The following is a 23,802-nucleotide window of genomic DNA, read 5'->3' as shown; positions in this document are numbered from 1 at the left end:
ATTTATCCCATCTACCTCCTGCCTCTGGTCTCTTACCTCCGTATAGACCTTTCTTGCCGTGTAGCTGGGTGACTGGCCCTCAAGTCCTCCTCTCCTTTTCCTTGTGTTTATCATCTCTGAATGCCAGCCCCTCCCGTCTCTCTCCTGCCTAGCTGTTGGCCATTCTACTCTTTATTAGTCCAATCAGGTGTTATAGACAAGCAGAGTAACAACAAATGTTCCACAGTGTAAACATTGTAACATCTCCAACAGTCTCCTAGTTGTCTGGACATGCAGGCTGGCATTTAAAGTCTCTCTGTCTCACTTTATTATCTGCTGATTCAGTGGAATGATTATTCAGGTTTCTTTCTAGCCTACGTGGTTGTGGTCGATGCTGGGGTGTGGGACTGAGTTTATTAAGCAGAATAATGTGAGACAGCCCAAGGCGGTTTAGGTGGAGAGCCGCTGCTGACGGGAATAGAGCTCACCTCATAGTGGTCCTTGGCCAGCTAGTAGCAGCGCCGATGACTTTGAGAGAACGTTGATGACCGCAGCTGACTGCCGGCTCTGTGAGCCTCTTTGAGCCGTTTGCTAAAGATGAGATTGTGCTGGCTCATTTTTTGTCAACCGGACATAAACTAGAGTCACCTGGGAAGAGAGGCTGTCCACTGAGATGGTGCCTCCATTAGGCTGAGCTCTAGGGAAGTCAGAGGGCAATCATGATTAGTGATTGAGGTGGGAGGGCCCAGCCAGTGTGGGTGATGTTACCCTTGGGATTCTCATTCAAATCACAACCCTGGCCACGGGCTGAGCTGAAACCGCAGGTGAGTCTAGAGACTGCAAGATGAGAACTGAGCTGCCAGGCACCTCCCCTTCCTGCTGTCACTCACGTGGGCCTTTTCCAGATGCCCCTGGAGCTGGGCTGGAAGCTGTATGTGTCTTACTGGTGTAGGCTGCCTGCTGAGGTCAAGTCAGCCTGCTGAGCTAGGCCACTGGGTGCTCTTTGGCCATACCCTACAATCTTGCAAGAGCATAACCTCACGGCGATGCTGTGTTCATCTCCCCAAAGGTTCAGATTCAGCTGACCAGGCTGCGACACGAAGGCGGCCCAGGTGGAGAACCTCTCCCTAGCAGGGAGGCCTGCTTGTCAGGGCATCTCTGTTCAGAGCAGAGAGAGCCCCACAGCCCTGTGAGGGCCTGTGGCTGTTGGTATCAGCACCTCTCACCAAGACTGAGAACTGTGGAGGAGTGGCAGGCCCTGTGGGGTGCTGGTGGTGATGTCCACCCAAGCCCACTCACACATTAGCATGTTTGAGGACGAGGTCCAGGTCGGAGGAACCACACCAGGAACCCACGGTGGCCAGGGTCAGGGAGGGTGGCTGCAGCCAGGAGCTTCCAGTCCTGTGTTCGTGACAGAATGACCTGACGTGGGTCTGGGCACAGGCACTCAGGTGAGGGTCCCTGTAAAGTGGGGCAGCCAGGAGGCTGTGACTGTCTTTGTTAGCCGTGTGTTGGGAGCTGCAGAGACCTCTGTTGGCTGCAGGTTTCCCTGGATAACTCCCTATAAGAGGACACTTGGCTTTTATTAGGTCTTTTGATGTATAAGCTTTATGTTGACTTCTGTGTGTATATGTCTGAGTTCATAAAAAGAACAGGTGTGGGGGAACTGTGTTTGAACTTTAACCCTGGCAGAGTGTGGGAGCTTCCGGTTGGCAGACCCCATGCGTGCAGACTGCCAGGACTACCGTCCCCACCGAGAGCTGATGGAGACTGATGTGCAGCTTAGCCCGCAGAGTGGGGCTCAGGAATGTCTTTTGCTTGCCAGTTATCTTGAAGGTTTGTTACCCACGAGGAAAATCATTGTATTAAAAATTAGAAACATAGTATGAAGTTCACCTGGAAAAAGTTCAGCCTAAGGAAATAGCCCAGCTGTGTTGTCTGTGCAGGGTGCGTGCATACGTGTGCATCTGTGTGCGTGGTGTGCTCATTGTGTTGTTTGTTGCCTGTGTCCTCTTGTTGATCATTTTGACCAGACCTTTGAAGTAGGTGGAGGGGAGGCCGCTGTAAAGATGGAGGGTTTGGAGAAATCATTTAGAAGAACGGTGGTCATAGTTTTAGGTGTAAGGGTAAGAAAGGAATTGGGAACAGGGTTTCTGGTAGGTAGTCATGAATGTCATTGGCAATCTTGTGTGGGAGAGCCAGGGACACAGAAATACACCCCCCCCAATTTTTTTTTTTTGGTGGGGGAGACAAAATTTCTGAGTAACTATGGAATCTAGTTAGGGAGAAGTGTTGGAATATTATTGTCAGTTGTGTGACTTTTGTTTATGCTGCATTTGTTTAACTCTGTGAAGCTGTGATTCTTTTCCTGTCTAAAACACCTGATGGTCCTAATAAAGAGCTGAATGGCCAATAGTGAGGCAGGAGCAAGGATGGGCGGGGCTGGCGGGCAGAGAGAATAAATAGAAGGGGAACCAAGAGGAAGGAGAGGAGAGCATCAGGGGTCAGCCACCCAGTCACCGGGAAAGAAGGAAAGTAAGGTTTACAGAATTAAGAAAGATAAAAGCCCAGAGACAAAAGGTAGTTGGGGATTATTTAAGAAAAGCTGGTAAGAAACAAGCTAAGCCAAGTCTGAGCATTCATACCTAAGAATAGCCTCCATGTGTGAGTTGCTTGGGAGCTGGGTTGTGGCCCCAAGAGGAAAGATCCAAAAGAGTGAAAACCAGCAGCAGTGAAAGGCGGGGATTCTGTGACCCAGTTCACCTTCAGGAGAATGAGCTCTAGGCTGAGGTTGTCTGCCAGGTTCAGAGGAGTAGGTTGCCATGCCTGCTACCAACTTATTTCCCTGGTCCAGACCCGTGAAGCATCCTGTAGTGTCAGGGATGGTGATTGACATAGACCTAGGCAGGGGCTTTGCTTTCATGGAGAGACTAGGGGATGCTTAGCTTCAGCTGTGGTGGGAGTGTGTGCTTGCCCTGAGCAGAGTGGGCTCTTAGAGCCGAGCACCGAGCACCACAGGGCTTGTGAGGACTTCAGCTTTCACTACCAGGATGGCTTGAAAGAAAATGGTAATAGCTATTCAGGTTTAAAGCACAAAGTACTCAAGTCATCATAGAACTATTGTAATGAATTCTCTCCAGGGGTCTGAAGTATAGTAAGTGCTGCAGAAGCCTGGGCCCCGTGTGGTAGGGCACTGCACACCGCGTTTTCTCAGAGGCCCCAGAAGCCCTAGAAGCCCTCCTGCACGGAGAGGTCAGGCTCTGCTTCCTATTAGGGGGGAGAAAGAGAGAGAGAGAGAGAGAGAGAGAGAGAGAGAGAGAGAGAGAGAGAGCGAGCGCGAGCGAGCGCACGCGCTGAAGTACCCACTGTGCACAGAGTGAATATACAGTAGAGAAATGCTCTCAGATGGTCTTTATCATTTACTTGAAATCCGGTCACCATCCTGGGTCGATGTTCAGTTGCTCCTGGACTTGGATGCACAAATTGTTCTCTTGAGACTGTAGCTAGACGCTGTCTAACCTACAGGGCACCATAGGCAGGCAGCAGGGCTGCCAAGAGAGCACCAGCTGTTTGCCGTTGACCAGAGATTGACCGCCAGCTGTACTGTGTGCTCCGAGAGCGGATACTAGGACATGTACTAGCTGCCGGGCCTTGTGTGCGCTAGGTATGTGCTGGACCACATCTGTGTCCCGGCAGGCCATTTCCATGACACGCTTGGCAAGCCAGGTGAGTCTTAAGCCAGCTTTCCTTTAGGAATGGCTGCTCGAGGCCTTCTGCTGCTACCTTGCTCTTCAGGGGGCCTCTTGCCTGGATAACAGCCAGTTGTCCTAACGTCCCTCTAGGCTTTGGTGTGGTCTGAGATGGGCTGTTCATGAAGGCTTAGGAGATGTGGCCTTACTGGAGGAGAGGTGTCATTGGGACCCCAGTGGGCTCTCAGGTTCCAAAGCCCGTGCCAGGCCCAGTCTCCCTTGCTGTGCCTTGAACTTTCCAGTAAGGTGTGAACTCTCAGCTGTTGCTCCAGTGCCTGTCCCGCCCCCCCCCCCCCAAGATGTTGTGGACTGACCCAAGGAAACTGTGCCTGCCTTAATGGGTGTCTTGGTCATGGTGTCTCTACAGAGATAGAACAGTAACTAGACAAGCTCATTACCATCTCGTCTGGATGGAACTTAAAGCTTTTCACAGTGAAAAAGTAAAAGGTTCTTTGTGTGCGCAAAAAGCAGAGTTGAGAGTAAAGGAGACGTAGGTGGCAAACATTTTATGTGGGAGTTGGCCACTTATCTTTCTTTCAAGGCTCATTTCTGAGCATCTGGATTTAGAGAGGCCTTAGATGTCCATGGTGGCTCAGGCCTTTCCTTTAGACTTCCATGGTGGTGCAGGTCTTTCCCTTAGACGTCCATGGTGGCTCAGGCCTTTCCCTTAGACGTCCATGGTGACGCGGGCCTTTGTTGGAGCCTGTTGTGCCTTCTCAGCAGTGAGGGCACTGATCCAGCTCCACAGCGCGGTATATTCATTCTATGTACGTGACCGTTGTCCATACCAGCTTTTCTAGGGAGAACCCAGGCTGTCCGCACCCACTGAAGAGTTTCTGTGAAGGTGTTGACTCCAGGCTCTTCTGGATGCCTTCACTGGCTTCTTAGGGTTCGAGAAGCTGGGCATGGTGGGGAAAAGTTTGGCATATTCTCAGAGTCTAGGCTCAAACTGATTATTTTGGTTAGTTATTAAGAGTTCTGACCTTTATGTGATTAAATATTATAAATAACTGGAGCTTTTCTAAATCTGTCCAGATTAGAAAGAAACAAGATAAGGTTTGCGTGTGTGTGGAGGCTGGAAAGTCAGACTGAGAGCTAGCGACACGGCCTTCTCTGGGAGAAGGGTGGGAAGTTAGGACGACAGCCACCAGAGCCGCAAGGCACGTGCCCTCCGCGCTTCCATCCGACTCCCGAGGCCCAGACTTCTTAGCTGGCAAAGGTTTTGTGATTTAGAGAAATCAGTGCTTTAGTGTCGTCATCCATTTTTAGTTACTTTAACTGATTACCTCAGATTCGTGAAATATAGACGTGCTGTCATTTCCAGAGTGGCAGGGCGCCTGCTGTGTGTCCCGTGACAGAAAGGCCAAAGGAGCTGGAGACGGAAGAGTCTGCCTGGCTCATGTTTTCTTCATGACTCTGACCCGTCAAGAGTGCAGCCCCTGCATCCACACCGTCCCTCGGGGTTCCCACCATTTCAGTGTGAGGTTTGGGGGACACACGCCAGCCATAGCACATGCCTCTGGTCTGCAGACATTGCCCTCAGTTATGCCAGGCTTCCTGATTGGGGGACACAGAGTCTACACTCTTAGTTGTATGAGAGAGAGGTGGGGCAGAGGAACATTCTGCTCCTGTTTCAACATCCCAGCTCTTTCTTACAGAAGGCGATTGAGGCCTGTGAGGGTCTCAGTCAGGACTAGATGCCGTGGGACCATCATTGCCTTTCAGAGCATTGGTTCCTTATGTCTCGTGGACTGGGGATTCCCGCCTGCAGCCGTGCTGATGACTGAACCTTGGGTACCATGACTGGTCGTTTTCCCCTAGAGGGGCCATGCGTGTGTCCGTGTATGTATCTCTTGACCTTCCTCTATGTTAGAGAAGGCTGAGCCTCCTGGCCCCTGACGCCTGCCCTGGGGACCAGTGGGCCTCCTGCAGCCAGGTTCTGCTTCCCTTCAGGGACACAGAGAAGCTGCATATTTTCTGGTTGGAGGATGTGACTTCTCAGCTCAGCCCAGTCTTTTCTACGAAGGAAACTCTCAGGGTGGTTGGGCATTTCTTGTCCCCCCCACTCCTGTCAAGGAGGTGTTTTCCTCAGAGAACAAATTCCGCCAGTAAAACCCTGAGCTTCCCTTTTCAGATGGGTTACCTTTCTCATTGCTTTTTTCCTGGCCGGGGACGACACCAGCCATGTAATGAGCTTATTCAAGAATTGCCCGGGTACGGGGCCTTGACCTTGTGGGAAAGGCTGTCTGTGGAGCTCTGCTCTGTTCACCTTAGGTGACTCCCTCCTTGCCAAGGGCAGTGTTCAGTGGCACATTTGAGCAGATATGAGGTGTCACATTGGACAAACATCTGCTTTCCAAACCATCATAGACCGGGTGAAAGGAAAATGGGGGATAGATTACAACCAACCCCCCTCTCCATTTAGGAAACTCCCTCCCCAGTACATTTCCCCTACAGTGTTCTCTTTACACTACAGTTTATCTCTTAACACTGTTTTGTTGAGCCACAGGCCATCACAGGACTGGGTGCCTCTCACACTACTTCTTTTCTATCACTGTGATAAAGCAGCTCACACACATGCTTATTTGGGTTTACAGCTCCAGGAGACTAAAGTCTGTGGTGGCAGGGACAGCTCACAGGGAGTGGCAGGAGTTAAAGCCTGCCTGCATCTGACACACCTCCTCCAACTAGACCACACCTCTTGATCCTTCCCAAACCGTTCCACTAACTGGAGACCTAGTATTCAGCCATATGCAAACCTATGGGGACCATTTTTTACTCAAGCCGCCACACCATTCTCCCACCCCGTCTCTCAGTGTGGGTGTGTGTGGGTGGTGGGTGGGTATGGGTGTATGCATGCGCCTGTGTACCCTGTGGCTAGTGGCTGCGGTTAGCTGGAGTGCCTGTGCAGCTGCTCCAGGGGCCAGAACAGGCTTCTTTGTGTTGATGCAGGTGCTCAAGAGGCTTCAGTTGAGAACTGTGTGGTCCTGTAAGACTTGACCTTGTCAGCTGTTCAGGGTTTGAAGAAATCCCAGGCAGACACAGGTTCTGGGGTGATAGTTTAGTGTTTGCTAGAATAGCAGACACAGGTGCATGAGGTTGAAGGCCTGGGGTCAGTGACTTCTTGGGGCACTCTGCTAGTGTACCTCCTGCTGCTAAGGGCTGTGTTCCACACACGCGCACAGTGTGCCCTTGTGGTTCAGCACCAAACTGCATCAGGCTGCAACTTCTGTCTCTTCAGGGGTCTGTGACCTGAGGTGCCGTCATCTCAGCCCTCGGTGGCTTCCATCCTCACTCTGTACTAACTGTTTTGTGGAGTAACAGACAAGCCAGGCAGCTTCCAGTTTCTGCGTCTGTGGGTGCTGGGCAGGAATGAGCTCATGCACGTGCCAGGGCTCCAGGTCGCACCACCGACTACAAGGACACTGGCGCTCATTTGCCGCCATGTGTGTAGGGCAGGCTGGATTCTTAGGCAGGGAACCTAGTAACAGTGGCTTCCACTGGCCTCTTCGGTGTTGGAAGGGTTTTCTGTAAATTATTATTATTTTTTAAAAAAAAACTCTGCAAAGGAAGTACCAGCGTTTACACATGAGGATTGAGCAGTCAGCAGGCCAGCAGTTGGCGTGCCCAGGCTGGCTTTGCCCTTCTCAGGAGCCCTTCTCTAAGTTCGTCAGGGGATAGTCTCAGAGAGAGGTTATTCTGTGATTTCTGATGTGGGTCTGGTTGGTGTCTACGTGAACCAGGTTTTCTTACTGCTCAGGGAACATTTACTCTCAGTTTCATGCCACCCTTGGTGTGGCTACTTGGATATAGAGGTGAATGAGGCCTGGCCCTCAAACTTCCTCAGCTTATTCTAGAACATAAGGCAGTGCGGAAGAGGCGGGTCGTGGGAAGACAGTTCAGTAGGGTGAGTGACAGTGTCTGGGAAGAGCTCATACCTAGTAAGCGTCCCATTCAGACTGGTAGCAGAGTGGGAGCGGACAGTGCGGTGTTGGCCTGTCATCTATGGTGGTGGAAAGGAGTTCTCAGAACCTTCTGGAATGCTTAAAAAAGTGGATTGGATGCAGCTCCCCCAACACTCACTAGGTTGAGTGATTAGTATCCCAGTTGATTCTGTTCATCTGGGTGGGGGAATCTCCAGCCCACACGCTGGGCCCCAGAACTGGCTGGCATCCCTGGGAGAAGGAATAGAGAAAGAATGGAAGGATGGGGTTAGGTCTCGGTGGTTTCCTGGACTGAGGGCAGGCTGTGGAGGCCAGGTTACAAGGGGCGGAGGGAGTGGCTGATGAAGCTCCAAGGAGGTTGCTGCATCATTGGTGACCAGCTTGCCAGACTGCGTGGCCAGGGCAGGCGGGCGCAGAGGGCGGTCAGGAACCTTCAGCAGAGAAGCATGTGAAGTGGGGGAACTGATGAGGCCGAATGGGGTGCTTCTTGTCTGTCCGAAGTGGGAGGAACCTGAGCGTGCTGCCCGGGGCAAGGAGCCAGTAGACAGGGATAGTGGGAAGGAGAGCTGCCCGAAGGGCTGCTGGTGAACCTTTGTACAGAGATGGATTCCAAAGTCCCGAGATTAGTGTCAGCCTTGAAGAAAAGGAAGGCCACTCCACTGCACCCTGGAGGGAAGGAGGTAAGAGGCTTGGGGCTGCCAGGCTGTTGGAGGAGGGACATGGATGCCCCCACCCAGGTCTTTGGTCCTAGCTCCCTGTGTGTGGGTACCAGCTGAGTTGATGCAACATGCTGCCCCACCCATGTTCTCCAGCCTCCTTTGGGGATATTTCCAGAAATGATTTTGAAGAGTGCTTGCCTAGTAAACCTGGCAAGTTTAAAAATGGAGGAAAATTTAAAGTTTTCCTACCAGCTTTCAAAACAGCCCCCACTTCGGGAGCCTACCCTCAGGTCCGAGCACTTTCTCAGACTGTCTTGGAGAAAGTCGTGAGTGGCAGGACTGGAAACGGCAGCTGTTCAGTTCAGGACTGCTCTGTCTGTCACCCCGCTAAGCCGCAGAATGCTGAGTTTCAAGTGCAAAGGAAGGTGAATGGGGTTGAGTGCATTTAGCTTCCTGTGAGCCTGTGTGTGACAGGGCAGCCCCTTCCATTGTGCTGAGTGACAGCCTTTTTCCATGTGTTGTGTGGAACTCCACAGCACATTTCACTTCGTGTGTACCATGTCCAGCATGTAGACACCCTCTGCCTCCATGTGATTATCAGTGCCTGGTTCTTGTTATACGGTGTAGCTCAGCGAGGCTCCCAAGTTACACACTGTTGTAAGCCAGATGTTTGGAACTTCAGCTCTGAAAGCGTGTGAGTGGCTGGCACCCAGTGACAGCAAGGTCATTGTCATTGTGTTGCTGGTGTAGGCATGTCCTGTGCCTTTGACCTACCTTGTCACTGCTCAGTGATAACCTTCTTTTGTGCCTCCTTCTCAGCCCCCCTCATTGCTCTCTTTCTTGCCCCCCCCCCCATGCGATTTCTTTGAAGGATTAATAATAGACTTTTAAGGATCAGCCAGCATCCTCTTCTTTCAGTAGGAAAATGTGTTTACCAGACTGGCTTTGGGGCTTCTCATGTCCTTGGGAGTTACAGGTTTTGGGTGTCAATGGTATTTTGCTCTGGGCAGGACTGTGTCTTGTCCCCTGTTTGACACAGAATGACTGCCCCTGCTGAGAGCCCTGGGACATGGCTGTGTGGGTGTTGGGACCCAGCATCCAGATTATTGTTAGGACATGGGTGCTGCATGTAGTGGCACCTTCAGGCTGATTCATGCGCAAGTGCTCTAAATGTATTTTAGTGGTTACGTCCTGTGGGCAGTGGGATCTGGCTGTAGTTATGGTGAAGAGAATAGCTGTAAGGGACAAGTAGGGCTGTATCTATTTGGGGTGGAAAGAGTCTGTTAGAATTAGACTGTGGTCCCGTTCCCCCCGCCCTCCCGTTAGGTGAGAGCTGATCCACTTGTAGTTTAGCGAATGTTCATCTGTGTTAGGACATGCTGGAGATGGGTTGAGAAAAAAATGGATCCCTTTTGCTTGGAAAAGACTAACTTCTCACCTCTTCCCTCCCTTGCCTCCTGAACCCAGGGATTCACAATACTACGCAGCCTTCTACTGCAGATCAGTGCCAGCCCAGGATCATGTTTTTAAAGTAGCTAAATATTTACCCTGGTACATTTCAGTATAGATTTCAGGCTTTGCCTTCTTTATTCAAAGTTTGCGTTGTTCTTGTCCCACACTTGCTGTGTTTGTTTAACCCGCATGGGTAGACACGACCCAGGCCTAGATCCTGACCCTGGAGAGTGTAGTTGCAGCAGCCTGGTCCTCCTCGTCCCTCCCAGGCCCTGTTCACACCATTCAGGGTAGAGTGTGGGTTCAGCTGTGGCCCTGGGAACACACACCATTGTAGGGACCCACTGTGACTCTGGGAATTCTGACATCTCCTTCCTTCTCTTCCGCAGAACCTCAAAGCGGATCCAGAGGAGCTTTTTACCAAGCTGGAGAAAATTGGAAAGGGCTCTTTTGGTGAGGTGTTCAAAGGCATTGACAATCGGACTCAGAAAGTGGTTGCCATAAAGATCATTGATCTGGAAGAAGCTGAAGATGAGATAGAGGACATTCAACAAGAGATCACAGTGCTGAGTCAGTGCGACAGCCCATATGTAACCAAATACTATGGATCCTATCTGAAGGTAAGGCTTAAAAATAACGCTGCTTCCCCTTGTGCCGCACTGGGCTGAGCGGGGGAGTGGCCGTGTCCATGGAGGACTCTGATAACACAGCAGGTTTCCAGAGCAAGGAGAGAGTCTTTGACCTTTGCGTTCAAGACGTGGCTTTGATGGCACCATTATCATTGAAAATGCCACTCACCAGATTTTATTTTTGGTGAAAGCAGTTGGTGTTGACATTCTGTTTCAGAGAAGAAGCTGAGGGGGCTTTGTTGAAACTGTTGATTAATTTATGACAGTAGCCACTGATCACTCAGGGTGGCTGCGAGTGAAGAACCTCCTGCCACCCTAGCCCGTGTGTCTTCATAGTTAAGTTGTCGGCTGTGCCCTACGGCAGCGGTGCTGTTTTCATGCTGCAGAGCGTTGATGGTGTTGATGAGGTAGCAGAGTAACTAGTGTCTACTCTCAGCTTGTAAGAAGCCAGGTGAATCAGTAATCAGGTCAGCAGAAGGAACAGTAGTGGAACACTACGGAGGGTCCCTGGCCCCCCATTCTTTGAGGGGTGAAGGTGTATTAGTAGTAATATAATGTGGGTGTCAACCCCTTTGGTAGCCTGTGACCATCGGCAAACACAGATATTTACATTAGGATCACTACAGCAAAATTACAATTGTGAAGTAGCATTGGAAATAATCGTATGGTTGGGGTCACCGCAGCATGAGGAACTGTATTAAGGGCTGCAGCCTTAGGGTTGGGAACCGCTGCATTCATGTGGTTTGACCCTGAATAGAAACTCTCATGGTGGATCTCCTAGGGTCATTCATCCATCACTGAGAGAGCCCAGGGCGACTCCTGTGTTCAGGCCCTGGACATGGAGTCCTTAAAATGGAGATGTATTTAGAACACTTAAGAACTGGTGCAAAAACATCTCTTGATTTCTGTGGAAGCCAGAACCTCCTATCCTATGTAGAAGCGAGTGTTTGCTAAGGAAGATGGCAGAGGTGAGTCTGTCCCTCCTGGCTGTTTGCTGGACACATCTACTCTGGTGTGAAGGGAGAGAAGAGGGTTTGGTTCTTATGGAAATGTGACGGTTATCAGTCTGAGGTTGAAAATTTTGAGATCCCTCGGTTTACCAAAATGAGTATCAGGAAATGAGAACGAGGAGGTAATGCTATTCCCTTGTTGCTGTGAGAGAGAATGGCAGTCAGCTTTTAACTGAAAATGGTGACTTGTAGGGTTAGGTGGCGCCGGGTTTGAACCTCGTCAGCATTCGTTTTTAGTGTGGGGCTGCTGGAGCTTGTTCTCTTTCTGATCCCTGCTTCCTCGTTTGTGAAATGGGAAAAAAACCAAACCATGGTAAGCACGTGGAGGCTGCAAAGACGAAATGGGGATTAGTAAGTGAAAGCTGTCCTTCCCTCCGCTTCCTCATCAGATCACCCTGCCTCACTCCTGCGTGTGTGTCCAGTGAGGGCAAACAATGGCGCCACCGCAAGAGGCGTGCTGTGGGGGACCCGGCTCAGCTCTGGGGAATGCCCAGGCCTGTGCAGCCTTAGACGGCCCTGGTTGATCTCACGGAGGTTGCTGTGAGGTGTGGAAGAGTCTTACAGAATTTGGATATTTGCAGCTGGATGGTTATGGGTGGCTGTAAAACCTTGTTTTGTTTTGTTTTTTTTTCCATTCTTTACTACTAATACAGTTAGCTTATATTTTAGCAAATACTTATCTGAAGTTAGGAAATTTTGGAGATAGGGTCAGGAAAAAGTGGAATTTTTGCTTAGAGTGAACCAATCTCCCTTCTCTTCTTTTTCCTGGGGATTGAATCTAGGGCTTCTCGTACACCAGATAATCTATACTTATGTCATAGAACTGTAGAATAATTTTTTTTCTTCCAAGGTTAAAATTATGACCATTGGGACTGTTGGTTTTAATTGTCAGCTTGACACGGTTCACCGCAGAGGTCCTCACTGAGGCTCCTCTACATCAGGCTGGCCTGCAGACATGGGCTCAGTGGGACGGTCTTAGAATAACTGACATGGAAAGACGCACCCCACTGTGGGCAATACATTCCCTAGACAGAAGACCTGTGGAGTTGGTTGTTTTTACTCTCTGTTGGGGGGTGGGGGTGAGGAGAGCTGCCACCAAGCTCCCAGATAAATACACAGGTTTATTCTTACTTACGAATGTCCATCTTTAGCTTCTTCCTAGCCAGCTTGTCTTAAGTTATCCTGTCTACCTTTGCCCCTGGGCTCTCACCTTCCCCTGGGCTCTGTACCCTTGATGTCCTCTCTCCCTCTCCTCCCAGATTTCTCCTCCTGTTTATTCTCTCTGCCCGCAACCGCATATATCCTTCCTTTCTGCCAAGCTGTTGGCCATTCAGCTCTTTTGTTAGGCAAAGCAGCGCAGTAGCATAAGGGGAAAGACAGCACGGCATCCAAGCTCTCCCCTTAGGAGAATACGTAAGGCATGGGAAGGTCTGAAAAGTGACGACATACCATTTCAACAGAATTCACTGCTGTTCAGGTATTTAATTTGGGGAAAAGTAAATCAGCTCAGATATTAACCAGGTGTCTCTGCCTCCTCCTCCCCGGGCCACTGTACTGACCTTTGTACCACAGCACACGAGGACTAACGGGACGGGGTGGGGCTGCTGTGGAGTTGTCGATGGTCGGTGTGGTTGGGGTACAGAGGATCCTGCTGCTGTATTTGGTGGTGTTGGCTAGCCTACCAGATCTCTGTGTTGAGGGTCTCTGCTCCGATCCTCCGCAGTGCTCCACCGACAGGCAGCCTCTCCGCTGACCACTGCTAGAGGATTGGGCTTACCTCAGCCACATGACTCGGAATTCATGTCTAAGAGCTCACTGTTAGTGTGCTAAAGTGGGTTGTCCGGCTCTTTTAGAAACATTTCCCTGGTCTCTGCCATCATCCCAGTTCTAAAGCAGGTCACACGTGAGACCCTGGTCATTTTCACTGGCTGTGTTTTCTTGTCAGAGTGTCACTATTAAGGACACTTCCCACATGGGGTCATTATCTCATTTTGGGTTCAGATCCTGAGTTTACAGTGAGGGTTTTAAATTTTTTTTTTTTTTTTTTTTTGAAAATCAGTTCCTAAAAGTTGTTAAGGTGTTTTACCCACAAGATTCACTGAAGTTAATACTGAAAAGGTCCCCGAGGACTTCTGGGAAGGACCTATTCTGGTGAAGGGTCAGTGTGCTGGGTGCATTCCACACCTTGCTTTAGAGTGGCATTTCTCTGCCATATTCTCTCTTTAAAAAAAAAAAAGTTGAGAAACAACTTTATTTATGAAAGGTGGCCAGAGTCCTCTCAGAACTTGTGAAACTGCTCCTTGGTGGCCTTGAGCACATCAAAGCGCAGGGGCCTGCACGCTCCCGTGGTGACAGTGTTGTCATCTGCACATCCCTGAAATGGGAACAGGTGCACAGACATGCTCTTGTGGTACTTCTCAAAGCCATTATACTTGTGGATGTAAGATAGTCCCAGCCAATGACAGTGGGCGTCTGTATCTTCATCCCTGAAATGGGAACAGGTGCACAGACATGCTCTTGTGGTACTTCTCAAAGCCATTGTACTTGTAGATGTAAGATAGTCCCAGCCCATGACAGTGCGCGTCTGTATCTTCGTCTGGGTTACAGCACCAGATGGGGTTCGACCTCGGATGGAGACGTTACCATTTAAAGGACAGTTCTTCTCTATATAGCTGTCCTCCATGGCCTCCTTGCGTGTCTTATAGAGCCGAGACCAATGTTTTTGCAGTACTGAGGGAGCTTCTCCCAGCAGAACACACTTCTTGGTTTGAAAGATTGAGGATTGCTTTTGGTAAGCATGCTCGGTCTGAATGCCCATCATCTTCCCGGCAGGAGAGGAAAAGAGGTGTGCCAGCTCCCAGGTTTCCTCCCTCACTGCCTGCCCTAGAGGAAATGAGAAACCAGTCTTTATACTGCCCGGGAAAGAGAGAGAAAGACGTTGGTGTGAGTGGCCAGTGTCTGTCTGTCCAGGTCTGGACTATCTCCTCCAGCATAGTACATGGCCACTTTCTTGACCTTAGATATTCTGAATTAGCACAACAGAATGCACTTAGCTTCTGTGTGTAGCTGTGTGCTGGCTAGTCTTATGTCAGCTTGGCACATGCTAGAGCCATTTTGGAAGAGGTAACTTCAGTTTGAGGAAATGCCTCTGTCAGATTGGTCCATGGCAGTTGGGCATTTGATTGGTGTGGGAGGGTCCAGCTCACTACAGACAGCGCCACCTCTGTGCCATTGGTCTTGAATGCTATAAAAAAGCAGGCTGAGGAAGCCATGAGGAGCAAGCCAGTAAGTGGCATTCCTTCAATGCCTCTGCTTCAGTCCCTGCTTCCAGGCTCCTGCCCTGACTTCCCTGAATGCTGGACTGCCAGCTGTAAGATGAGATGACTCCCCCCCTCCCCCAACACACAAAGTTGCTTTTGGTCATGGTTTTATCACAGCAATACAAACAAACCCTAAGACACTCTCTAGGGAGACACCCATAGCACACACTGTGGCTCTTTGCCTTGCCTGTACTGTGTTACAATCAGAGGAACATTAGGTCCTGTTAGAACCGGACAGATATTTCCCTTCATTCGGACCTTCTTCTAGCTGTTTCTCAGAGAGCCGACCCCTGGTTTTGTCCCAGTTCCAGCCCATTTAGGGATTCTGATGGCTGCTCACTAAGGTGTGCGTCTTGTTCAGATACAGAAATCTACACCTAGTCTCATCAAAGCGCAGGCTTTCTTACTCTTATTTCTAAAGACAGAATCCCACCATGTTTTACTGGAGTGGAAGAAATAAGATATTGTTTTAATATTGGTACACGGGAAATGATTTGACATTTTGGGACTGGAGTCACTGCACCAGGTTAAAGGGCCAGGGGAAGTCACAGCTCGCCCGTGTGGAGGGTGTGCGTGAACCGTGGGTGTAGCTTGTGGCCCTGTCTCACAGGCAGTCCTTCTAGGCATTTGCTTTCTGAAAACTGCCAGGAGAATTTCCTGTGTGAAGAAAGCTCCCTCCTGGTAGTTAGAGCTGTGTACGATGTCCAATGTCTGTGTGTTTGGATCCTGAGGCGGTCCTCTGTGACCCTTGGCCCTTGGATGGCTGTCGGGCCCTGCCTCAGGGTTACATGTGGCTACCATGCAGAGAGAACATGAAGTGGCCTTGCTCCCAGAACCTCTTAGATATAGTGAAGCAAAGACAGGCCACCTCAATCTGGGCTCTGAATGCTTGTGGGGGTAAGGGCGGTCAGTGGGGGCAAGGGCGGTCAGTTGTGCTTGGTGAACACTGCAAAAGGTCACATCTGGGGCAGGAGGGGAAAGGTCGGGGCTAGTTTCCTGGTCTGCAGAGAGAGTTGCGCCAGAGAGACCTTGTCTCGAAAAACAAAAACAAAAAAGAAGGAAACTGAACTGACTCTACCGGGTAGGGGGTGGGGAGGTAATGCTAGTTTCCCAGGGCTGTGTTGTAGGCGCGAAGTCCAGGTTCTCTGGCTGCTGCTGCTCAGTGCATCAGGGCCACAGTGAGCTCAGCTAGCCGCATCCCCAGGTCCTGAAAGTTAGAGACTTGAGTTTGAAATCGCATGGGGTGTGAGTGACAGCGTCCTCTCCTTCCTTTCAGAGTTGGAGCACAGTGTGACTGACCAGGTTGGTCTTAGGAAGACTGTGTGGGTGAATCTGATGTGATGTCACTGTGTGCAGAGAGGAAGGGTGGCCACTGGAGGACATGGGGATGAACTTTAGAGGTCGAGGTGCGTGCGCCGTGTGTGCGTTGTATGTGGCGGTGCTGGTGGTATTCCAAGACTCTGGAGGCTGGAGATGGGCAGGAAGATCACATGTGTGAATCCAGACTGGACTCTTGAGAAAGACCCTGTACAAACTCACTCTGGGTGTGTTGTCCTGTGGAGTTTCTGGAGTGACGTGGTGTGTGGCTTATGTACATCGCTGTACTGAGCTAGGCCCAGCACCTGACACTGTCTCCTGGAGGCAGCTGGCTCTGGCCTGGAGTGGGCGCTGGCTGGAAGCTCTGGGCTGCCTTTGGAGCTACAGTGCTTCAGAGGAGAAGCAGTAGGTGCTGCCCTATGAAGTAAGTTTGGCGTGTCTGGGCTAGCAGGCTTGATAGCATGTTCTCGAGAGCTTGCCAGGCTCTAAGGAAGGCTTGGTGTGCAGCATTCCTGAAGGATTTAATGTGTCACTCCCTTCTCCCTGGAGATGTCAACGTCCAGGTTCTGGATCACTTGCCTGGTCTCTAGCCTGAGCACTTGATCTGTCTGGGAGACTGGAAGCCTTGGTAGGAGCCCAGTTTGGTGAGGCCAACTTAGCACCAACAGGTGGCTCTCTCCTGTCTGTCTGCTCCCAACCCTCCCGATCCATCTTTTCAATCTTGGGTGGTAGCTAACAGTGTGGGAGTGTACACACTTTACAGACCCTTCAACGATACACGTGTGTAGTGTTTACATTGATGCCTGTCAGGTTGTCTAGCTATGGTTTTAGCGCATATGAGAGACTATTATGTCATATTGTGTCATATAATCTAAGGGGCTTGAGTTCTCCCTATGACTCTCTGAGATGGCTTGCTCTTGGAGCTTTGTGGTAGTTTGAAGAGGTTCCTTGAATGTATGGTTTGTCTGCCATTGGAGACAGGGTCTTGAACTCTAGGTTCCCCTTGCTTTCAAATGTTGAGGTGACAGGTGCCTATTGCCACCCACCTCTGGAAAATGGTTTAAAATGTGGCTGACAGGACAAAGGGCCATGAAACATTACTAAGACAGCTACTGAAATTTTCTTAGGGTAAAATATAGTTGTTTCCAGGGTGGGGATGCTGTGAGGTTTGTGTATATTCTACACAGGGGAGGTAGAGCAGTCTAGCACTCGAGAAACCCCAGGAGGTGAACGCTGACTGACATCTGGGTGTCTGTCACTGTGAAGCTTTTCTGTCAGACTTGTGTTGAATCTGTGCGCAGACATTTCTGAGGTTTCTCTGACCTTGGGTGTGGGGGCTTACTTTCCCTGCCATAAGCTTGGAATTAGGGAGTCATGTGATACAGTCCTTTCAGAGTGGTCATGACCTTTGCCCTTAGGTCTGGCAGGGTGACCTCTCACATCCACCTAGTCCTACTTATTGCCTTCCCTGGCTCTGCTACCTCTTGGCAGGCTCACAGGTTTAGCACCTCGCTTGGCCTCAGGTCCTGGGGAGACAGCTTCTGCAGCAGCTCGCGGAGCCTCACATTTGGTCTGCCTTACCTGTGCTTTCGTTTTATTTTTAAACCTTCATTTTGGACCCCAGGTTTTCTGCCTCAGTCTCTCCAGAGCTGGCACTGCAGGTGCGAATGAGCTGGGCCTCAGTGAACCAGCTGGGGATTGGTGAGAACAGGGTGATACTTTAACTGAGAACACATCAGTCCACAGGGACCTGCTTCACAGAGCAGACCTTAAAGGGCAGGCTGGAGAGCCTTGGTGAGGGGTGGGTGGAGGAGAAACTCCCGGTGTCTCAGTGTAGCGGGGAACTGTGGTTGGCCACAGTTAGTTGGTGTTTTCTGCATTGCTCGCGGAGAAGATTTTGAACCTTTTCCCATCCTGAGGGAGTGATGCAGAGTGAGGTGAAATACCAGTTACCTCGGCGTCACCAGTTTGCCCTGCGTGTGCCTTGAGGTGCCACACTGCTCCGTGAATGCGTGCAGTTATGGCGCGTCAAGGAAAGTAATAAAGACTTTGCGGGGGTGAACAGGTTGAGGATGCGAGGTCCTTACTTGTAGCTGCTTTCAGGGAAACTGCTAGGAACGTCTCCCAATGGAGATAGAAGGGAAACTGGCCACAGCCACAGGACCTCTCCGCATTCCTGGCGGCTTCTCCCTCTCTCCCAGTCCTGTCCTCTCAGTGAGCTCACAGGACATGTCGGGTAGTGGATACCCGACAGCTGGAGGGGTGCGCTGACCGAATACTCTTCCCCGGTCTCAGGTCTCCTCTGCTAGGCCTCCTCACTCCCACTGGAACTCCGCAGGGTTTGCATGCTGATCTTCATCAGCATGTTCTCAGCGTCTCCATTCCAGCTCATAGGATGCCACTCTCCTAGTCGGTGACCTCACGCAGCGCCACAGTCTTCAAGGTTGAGAGCTTGCCTTGTGCTGCAGCCCAGCACGTCACAAGACTGCTCTTGCCTTGATTCTTGAGGCTGCAGGGCATACTGTCCCCAGGCACACCTTACAGCAGCACAGGCTGGTTCTGATAGGCAGGGCTTGCTTTGATCATTTGCTCCTCTGTTCTTTTGTTCAGGCTTTAACCACAGCAGTGGCAGTAAACTGATGGTCATTTGTCCCCTTCTCTCTTAGGAAGTAGCTTAAGAGAGTATCTAATAATTGATACCCGAGTCCAGAGGGCTGACCTCTGAGAAGCTGGCTGTGTGGAGGCTGTGTGCTGGGCGGTGCTGTGTGCTGGGCTAGGTGGATCTTTGAGCGTCCTTGAGCATCTGTCAGCTTAGGCCAGTTGAGCTCCAGCTTCAGTGAGACACCCTGCCTCAGAGATAAGGGGAAGGCCAGCCAGAGAGCGCAGCAGGCAGCACTTTCTGCTAAGTAGGCCCAGTTCTTGTCTGTTGTTCTCTGACCTGTCTGCTGTTGAGCAAGTACACTTGTATGCACATAGTCCTTCTGTAGACTGTGAATATATATTCCTCTTAGTGGTTATAATAAAACTGAATTTACCTATAGCCAGGCAGAATAAGGCTAGGCGGGAAAGCTAAATGGAGATCAGGGAGAGCAAAGGGCGGAGTCAAGAGATGGGAGCCAGCCGCCAGAGGAACACATCCTGTGCCTGCAGTGAGCATCAGAGCGGTTCTCTCTTGCACATGGGCTGTGTGGCCTGGAGAGGAGGATGAGCTGGCTCCCCCTGTGTTACTGTGCACTCAGCTGCTTAAAACTGACCAGGGGACCCCTGCCCTCCCTGTCCTGTGCCGCAGTCAGGGCCCCTTCTCTGTGTGGGCGACCAGGGGACCCCGCCCTCCCTGTCCTGTGCCGCAGTCAGGGCCCCTTCTCTGTGTGGGCGACCAGGGGACCCCGCCCTCCCTATGCAGCAGTCAGGGCCCCTCCTCTGTGTGGGCGACCAGGGGACCCCGCCCTCCCTGTGCAGCAGTCAGGGCCCCTTCTCTGTGCGGGCGACCAGGGGACCCCGCCCTCCCTGTGCAGCAGTCAGGGCCCCTTCTCTGTGCGGGCGACCAGGGGACCCCTGTCCTCCCTGTGCCGCAGTCAGGGCCCCTTCTCTGTGCGGGCGACCAGGGGACCCCTGTCCTCCCTGTGCCGCAGTCAGGGCCCCTTCTCTGTGCGGGCGACCAGGGGACCCCTGTCCTCCCTGTGCCGCAGTCAGGGCCCCTTCTCTGTGCGGGCGACCAGGGGACCCCGTCCTCCCTGTGCCGCAGTCAGGGCCCCTTCTCTGTGTGGGCGACCAGGGGACCCCGCCCTCCCTGTCCTGTGCCGCAGTCAGTCTTCTCCACCATAAGCTGCTCCAGTTTGTCTGGCACAGCTGCCATGGCTGTGCAAACATGGTTGTTTTCTGCGTAGTAAATTTCAGACGAAAGCAGTTACCCTCGTCCTGGAGAAAATCAGAACGGCTTGTGGAATCCGTGATGTCACAAAGCAGAGACCCTCACTTGCTCCCGATGGACTAACAGCAGCATGGGGATCTTGCTTTGAGATCACGAGGGAATGCTTACTTCACTGTCAGCTATGGGGCAGGCTCAGTGCCAAGGAGTTTATAAACTGTGCTGTCTCTGAGGCTGGGCCCAGAATTATTTCTCTCCTGAACACACTGTGCTAGTGTAATTGAAGAAGGTCCCTGGAGACATGTGGCAGTTTTGCTTGGAGTTTTTATCTAAAAGACTGAATCGAAATAAAACCCCACTTAGGCTAAATATTTTACAGAAATGCAGCTGTTTTCAGGGTGATATTACCTATAACTTAAATATTAATGAACTTTGTAGTTCTTTTTGTTCCAACACATTCATATTTTGCATATGTAAACCTCAGTGTGGGATCTAAACACTGTGCTGAGCAGTGATGCCGCATGCTCTCTGTTCCCCAGCTGCTGTGCTCCTGAGACATGGTGTGTGGTAGGGAGTCGAATATTAACTATTATACAGTGGCTGCCTGCTGAAGAGAAGGCTTAGTTCTAGGGGGTCCCACGCCGTGCTCAGGCTGGAGGCTGGACGACATCTGTTAGGAATATACCGAGTGGATGGCAGGACAAGGCCCTTTGCCTAAGACTCCCCAGAGGCTCCCTGCTAGGTTTTCAATGCCCTAGTGGTCCCTGGGCAATGTGTTAAGTAGGCAGTACTAGACTGTAATCCCAGGAGTTCAGGGTCATCACCAGCCACACAGTTTGAGGTCTTCCTAGGCAAGGTGAGCCTTTCTTTCAAAAACACAAAAGCATCTGGAGAAACAGACAAAACTCTCAATTCTAAAACAAGCTAAGCCAAACTTAAGAGGTAGGAGGTGGCTCAGTGGTTAAGAGTGTTTATCAGTATGTAATAACCTTATCCCCTGTTTATTTGTGTGTGATGACCCCGCCTCTTGTTTAACTGTGTGATAACCCCACCTCCTTGTTTAACTGTGTGTGATAACCCCGCCTCCTTGTTTAACTGTGTGATAACCCCACCTCCTTGTTCCTTGTTTAACTGTGTGATAACCCCACCTCCTTGTTTAACTGTGTGTGATAACCCCACCTCCTTGTTTAACTGTGTGTGATAACCCCACCTCCTTGTTTAACTGTGTGTGATAACCCCACCTCCTTGTTTAACTGTGTGTGATAACCCCACCTCCTTGTTTAACTGTGTGTGATAACCCCACCTCCTTGTTTAACTGTGTGTGATAACCCACCTCCTTGTTTAACTGTGTGTGATAACCCCACCTCCTTGTTTAACTGTGTGTGATAACCCCACCTCCTTGTTTAACTGTGTGTGATAACCCCACCTCCTTGTTTAACTGTGTGTGATAACCCCGCCTCCTTGTTTAACTCTGTGTGATAACCCCGCCTCCTTGTTTAACTGTGTGTGATAACCCCGCCTCCTTGTTTAACTGTGTGTGATAACCCCACCTCCTTGTTTAACTGTGTGTGATAACCCCACCTCCTTGTTTAACTGTGTGTGATAATTGTCTTCCTGTTCAACTGTATATAATAAACAAGGGTGCTGAGGTTTCTCTATCCGAGAGCTCAGTCCACTTGACCTCAGCTTTTCTCTGTCCATGTGTCTGTCTTTTTTTCATTCTCTTGTTTTCCCCATCAGGCTCATCCCTGGAGCCGGTATAGACTTGATTGGTTTGTGTAAGAAGTTCAACTGTACATTAAGAGAGCACAAACATTTCTGAGCTGCCCCAACCCCCCACAGAGTAATCAGTGATTAATACTCATCTTAGTTTGTGGGCTGCCACATCAGAGTACACAGTGAGCAGTCCTAATTGCCAAAATTGGAAATGGGAGGTGCTTCGCTGTCGGGAATGTATGGTGACACCACAGAGTGCTGCCTGCAATTCTGATGAGTGTCAGTCAGAATACAGGCGCATCCAAAGTACAATGAAAACCCCGTCAGATTGTGTGTGTGCGATGTGTGCACAACATTAGATGAAGTGTGTTCAGGCTGGGCCTCTTCTGTAAGATCTACTCCACAAATCCCACACACATCTGACCTCAAGCCCTTTCCAGTAATGGATGGTCAGCATGTTCCACAAACATCACCCCATGGTGTAAACGGAGACCGTGTTTTGTTTCCCAGCCGCCCAGACCCAAATAATCACACAGAAACTAGTAATTACAACACTGTTTGGCCATGGCTCAGATGTGTTCCTAGCTAGCTCTTACATCGTAAATCTGTTAATCTGTGTATCACTGTGGCCTACTGGTAATGTTTGACATCTTTCTCCTTCGGTGGCTACATGGCATCTCCTCAACCCCGCCTACTCTCTCTGTGTGTCTCTGTTTGGATTTCTGTATAGCTTTACTCTGCTGAGCAACTGGCCAAAACAGTTTTATTCATAACAACAGCAACACATGTACAGAAGAAATCCCACACCACCATAGTTCTGGAGACTGGATGTGGGGGACCATGGCTCGGCAGGTTTGTTTGCTTCTCCTCCTGTCCTCGTGAGAGCTGCACTTTGTGCTGTGTCCTCATGGACTTCTCTAGCGACACCGTGCACTGCCACCCTGATACTCTCATTGTTACTTCATCCTCCCCTTTCAAAGATGCTGTTTCCAAATACAGCCATGTTCTGGGGTACGGGGGCGAGGGGGTTAGTGTAGCTGGAGTTTTAGGGCGAAAGGCCCAGCTCGCTCTGTTCATTGGGCCCAGTCTCAGCCCCCCCCCCCCACTGAACCAGAATAAGAAAGTAACAGTGACTGCCAGATAAAGAGGTCCAGTGACCCAAAGTTAACCTTTGGGGTTCTGTCCTGGGCTTTAGGTTTAAAAGAAGGAAGAACTGGGGCCAAGGGCAAGGAGGAAGTGTGATTAAGAAGTCTGGTTGATCTTCACCTCAGATCTAGTTCTGCAAAATAGTCCAGAAGTTATCATGTTGTCTCTGAGGGGAGCAGCCTTGTCCTAAGGAAGAACGGACTTCGTTCTAGAGTACAGGCTCCTGTCACAGGTCAGCGGGCAGGCAGTCTTTTCTGCTTCTGGACAGACAGGGAGGTGGGGTAGGACAGGTGTCACTGGCTTTGAGATGAGTGATTTCCTTGAATTGAATCAAGCAGAAATATGACAAAATAGGCTGAGTTTCCTGGGTCAGCCCCAGAAGTCTGGGTTTCATACCTGGTCCCATGAACCAATAAAGACACAGTAGTGAGAGGTGGAGAAAGGGCAGTGACTCCCAGCCCCATCGCCTCATGTCTGCCTTTGGACCTGGGAACTGACGTGTTTAGATTTCAGGGAAGGCGAGCGGCACACACCACTGAGCAGTCTTGTCAGAGGTGTGGTCTCATCCGTCACAGGCTCTGCCACTGTCTTAACTCCATGGTGTCCTGCAAGGTGGCCTGATGAATAGTCTGTGGATCTCTTCCTGTCAGACAGGCTCCTCCTCGTAAGCATGGGGTGTGTGTGTGGGGGGTATCTATTCTAAGATACCTTCTCCTGTTCCACACTGTCACAGACACACATAAAATGGAGGAAGAAATGCCAGGTCATCTGCTTCTAATTACCTTGTAGACAGTGAGGTAATTTTTTGTTTTTATTTTTTTTAAACATAAATAGCTTCTAAGTGCCTATCATATTAGGATTTCAGAGGGTGAGGTGGGGGCATGTATTAGGGTTTCTGTTGCTGTGAGGAGGCACTCTTATAAAGGAAAAACATGTAACTGGGGTGTTTTACAGTTTCAGAAGTTAGTCCATTATCATCATGGTGGTGGAGAGGGAGCTGAGAGTTCTGCATC

General features: G+C 50.5%; 1 protein-coding gene across 1 annotated transcript in view; it reads left to right on the top strand.

Annotated features, from left to right (window-relative positions):
- Window positions 1–23,802, top strand: part of Stk24 (serine/threonine kinase 24) — an 83,647-nt gene that overhangs the window by 38,617 nt on the left and 21,228 nt on the right. The window contains exon 2 of the mRNA XM_075950071.1: window positions 10,173–10,403. Within this exon, the coding sequence (XP_075806186.1) occupies window positions 10,173–10,403 (231 nt within the window). The remainder of the gene's footprint in view (window positions 1–10,172; window positions 10,404–23,802) is intronic.

Source organism: Microtus pennsylvanicus, chromosome 15, assembly GCF_037038515.1.
Source record: "Microtus pennsylvanicus isolate mMicPen1 chromosome 15, mMicPen1.hap1, whole genome shotgun sequence".
Lineage (NCBI taxonomy): Eukaryota > Metazoa > Chordata > Mammalia > Rodentia > Cricetidae > Microtus > Microtus pennsylvanicus.
Note: the sequence above shows the minus strand (reverse complement) of the source record. Positions and strands in the feature narration are given on the sequence as shown.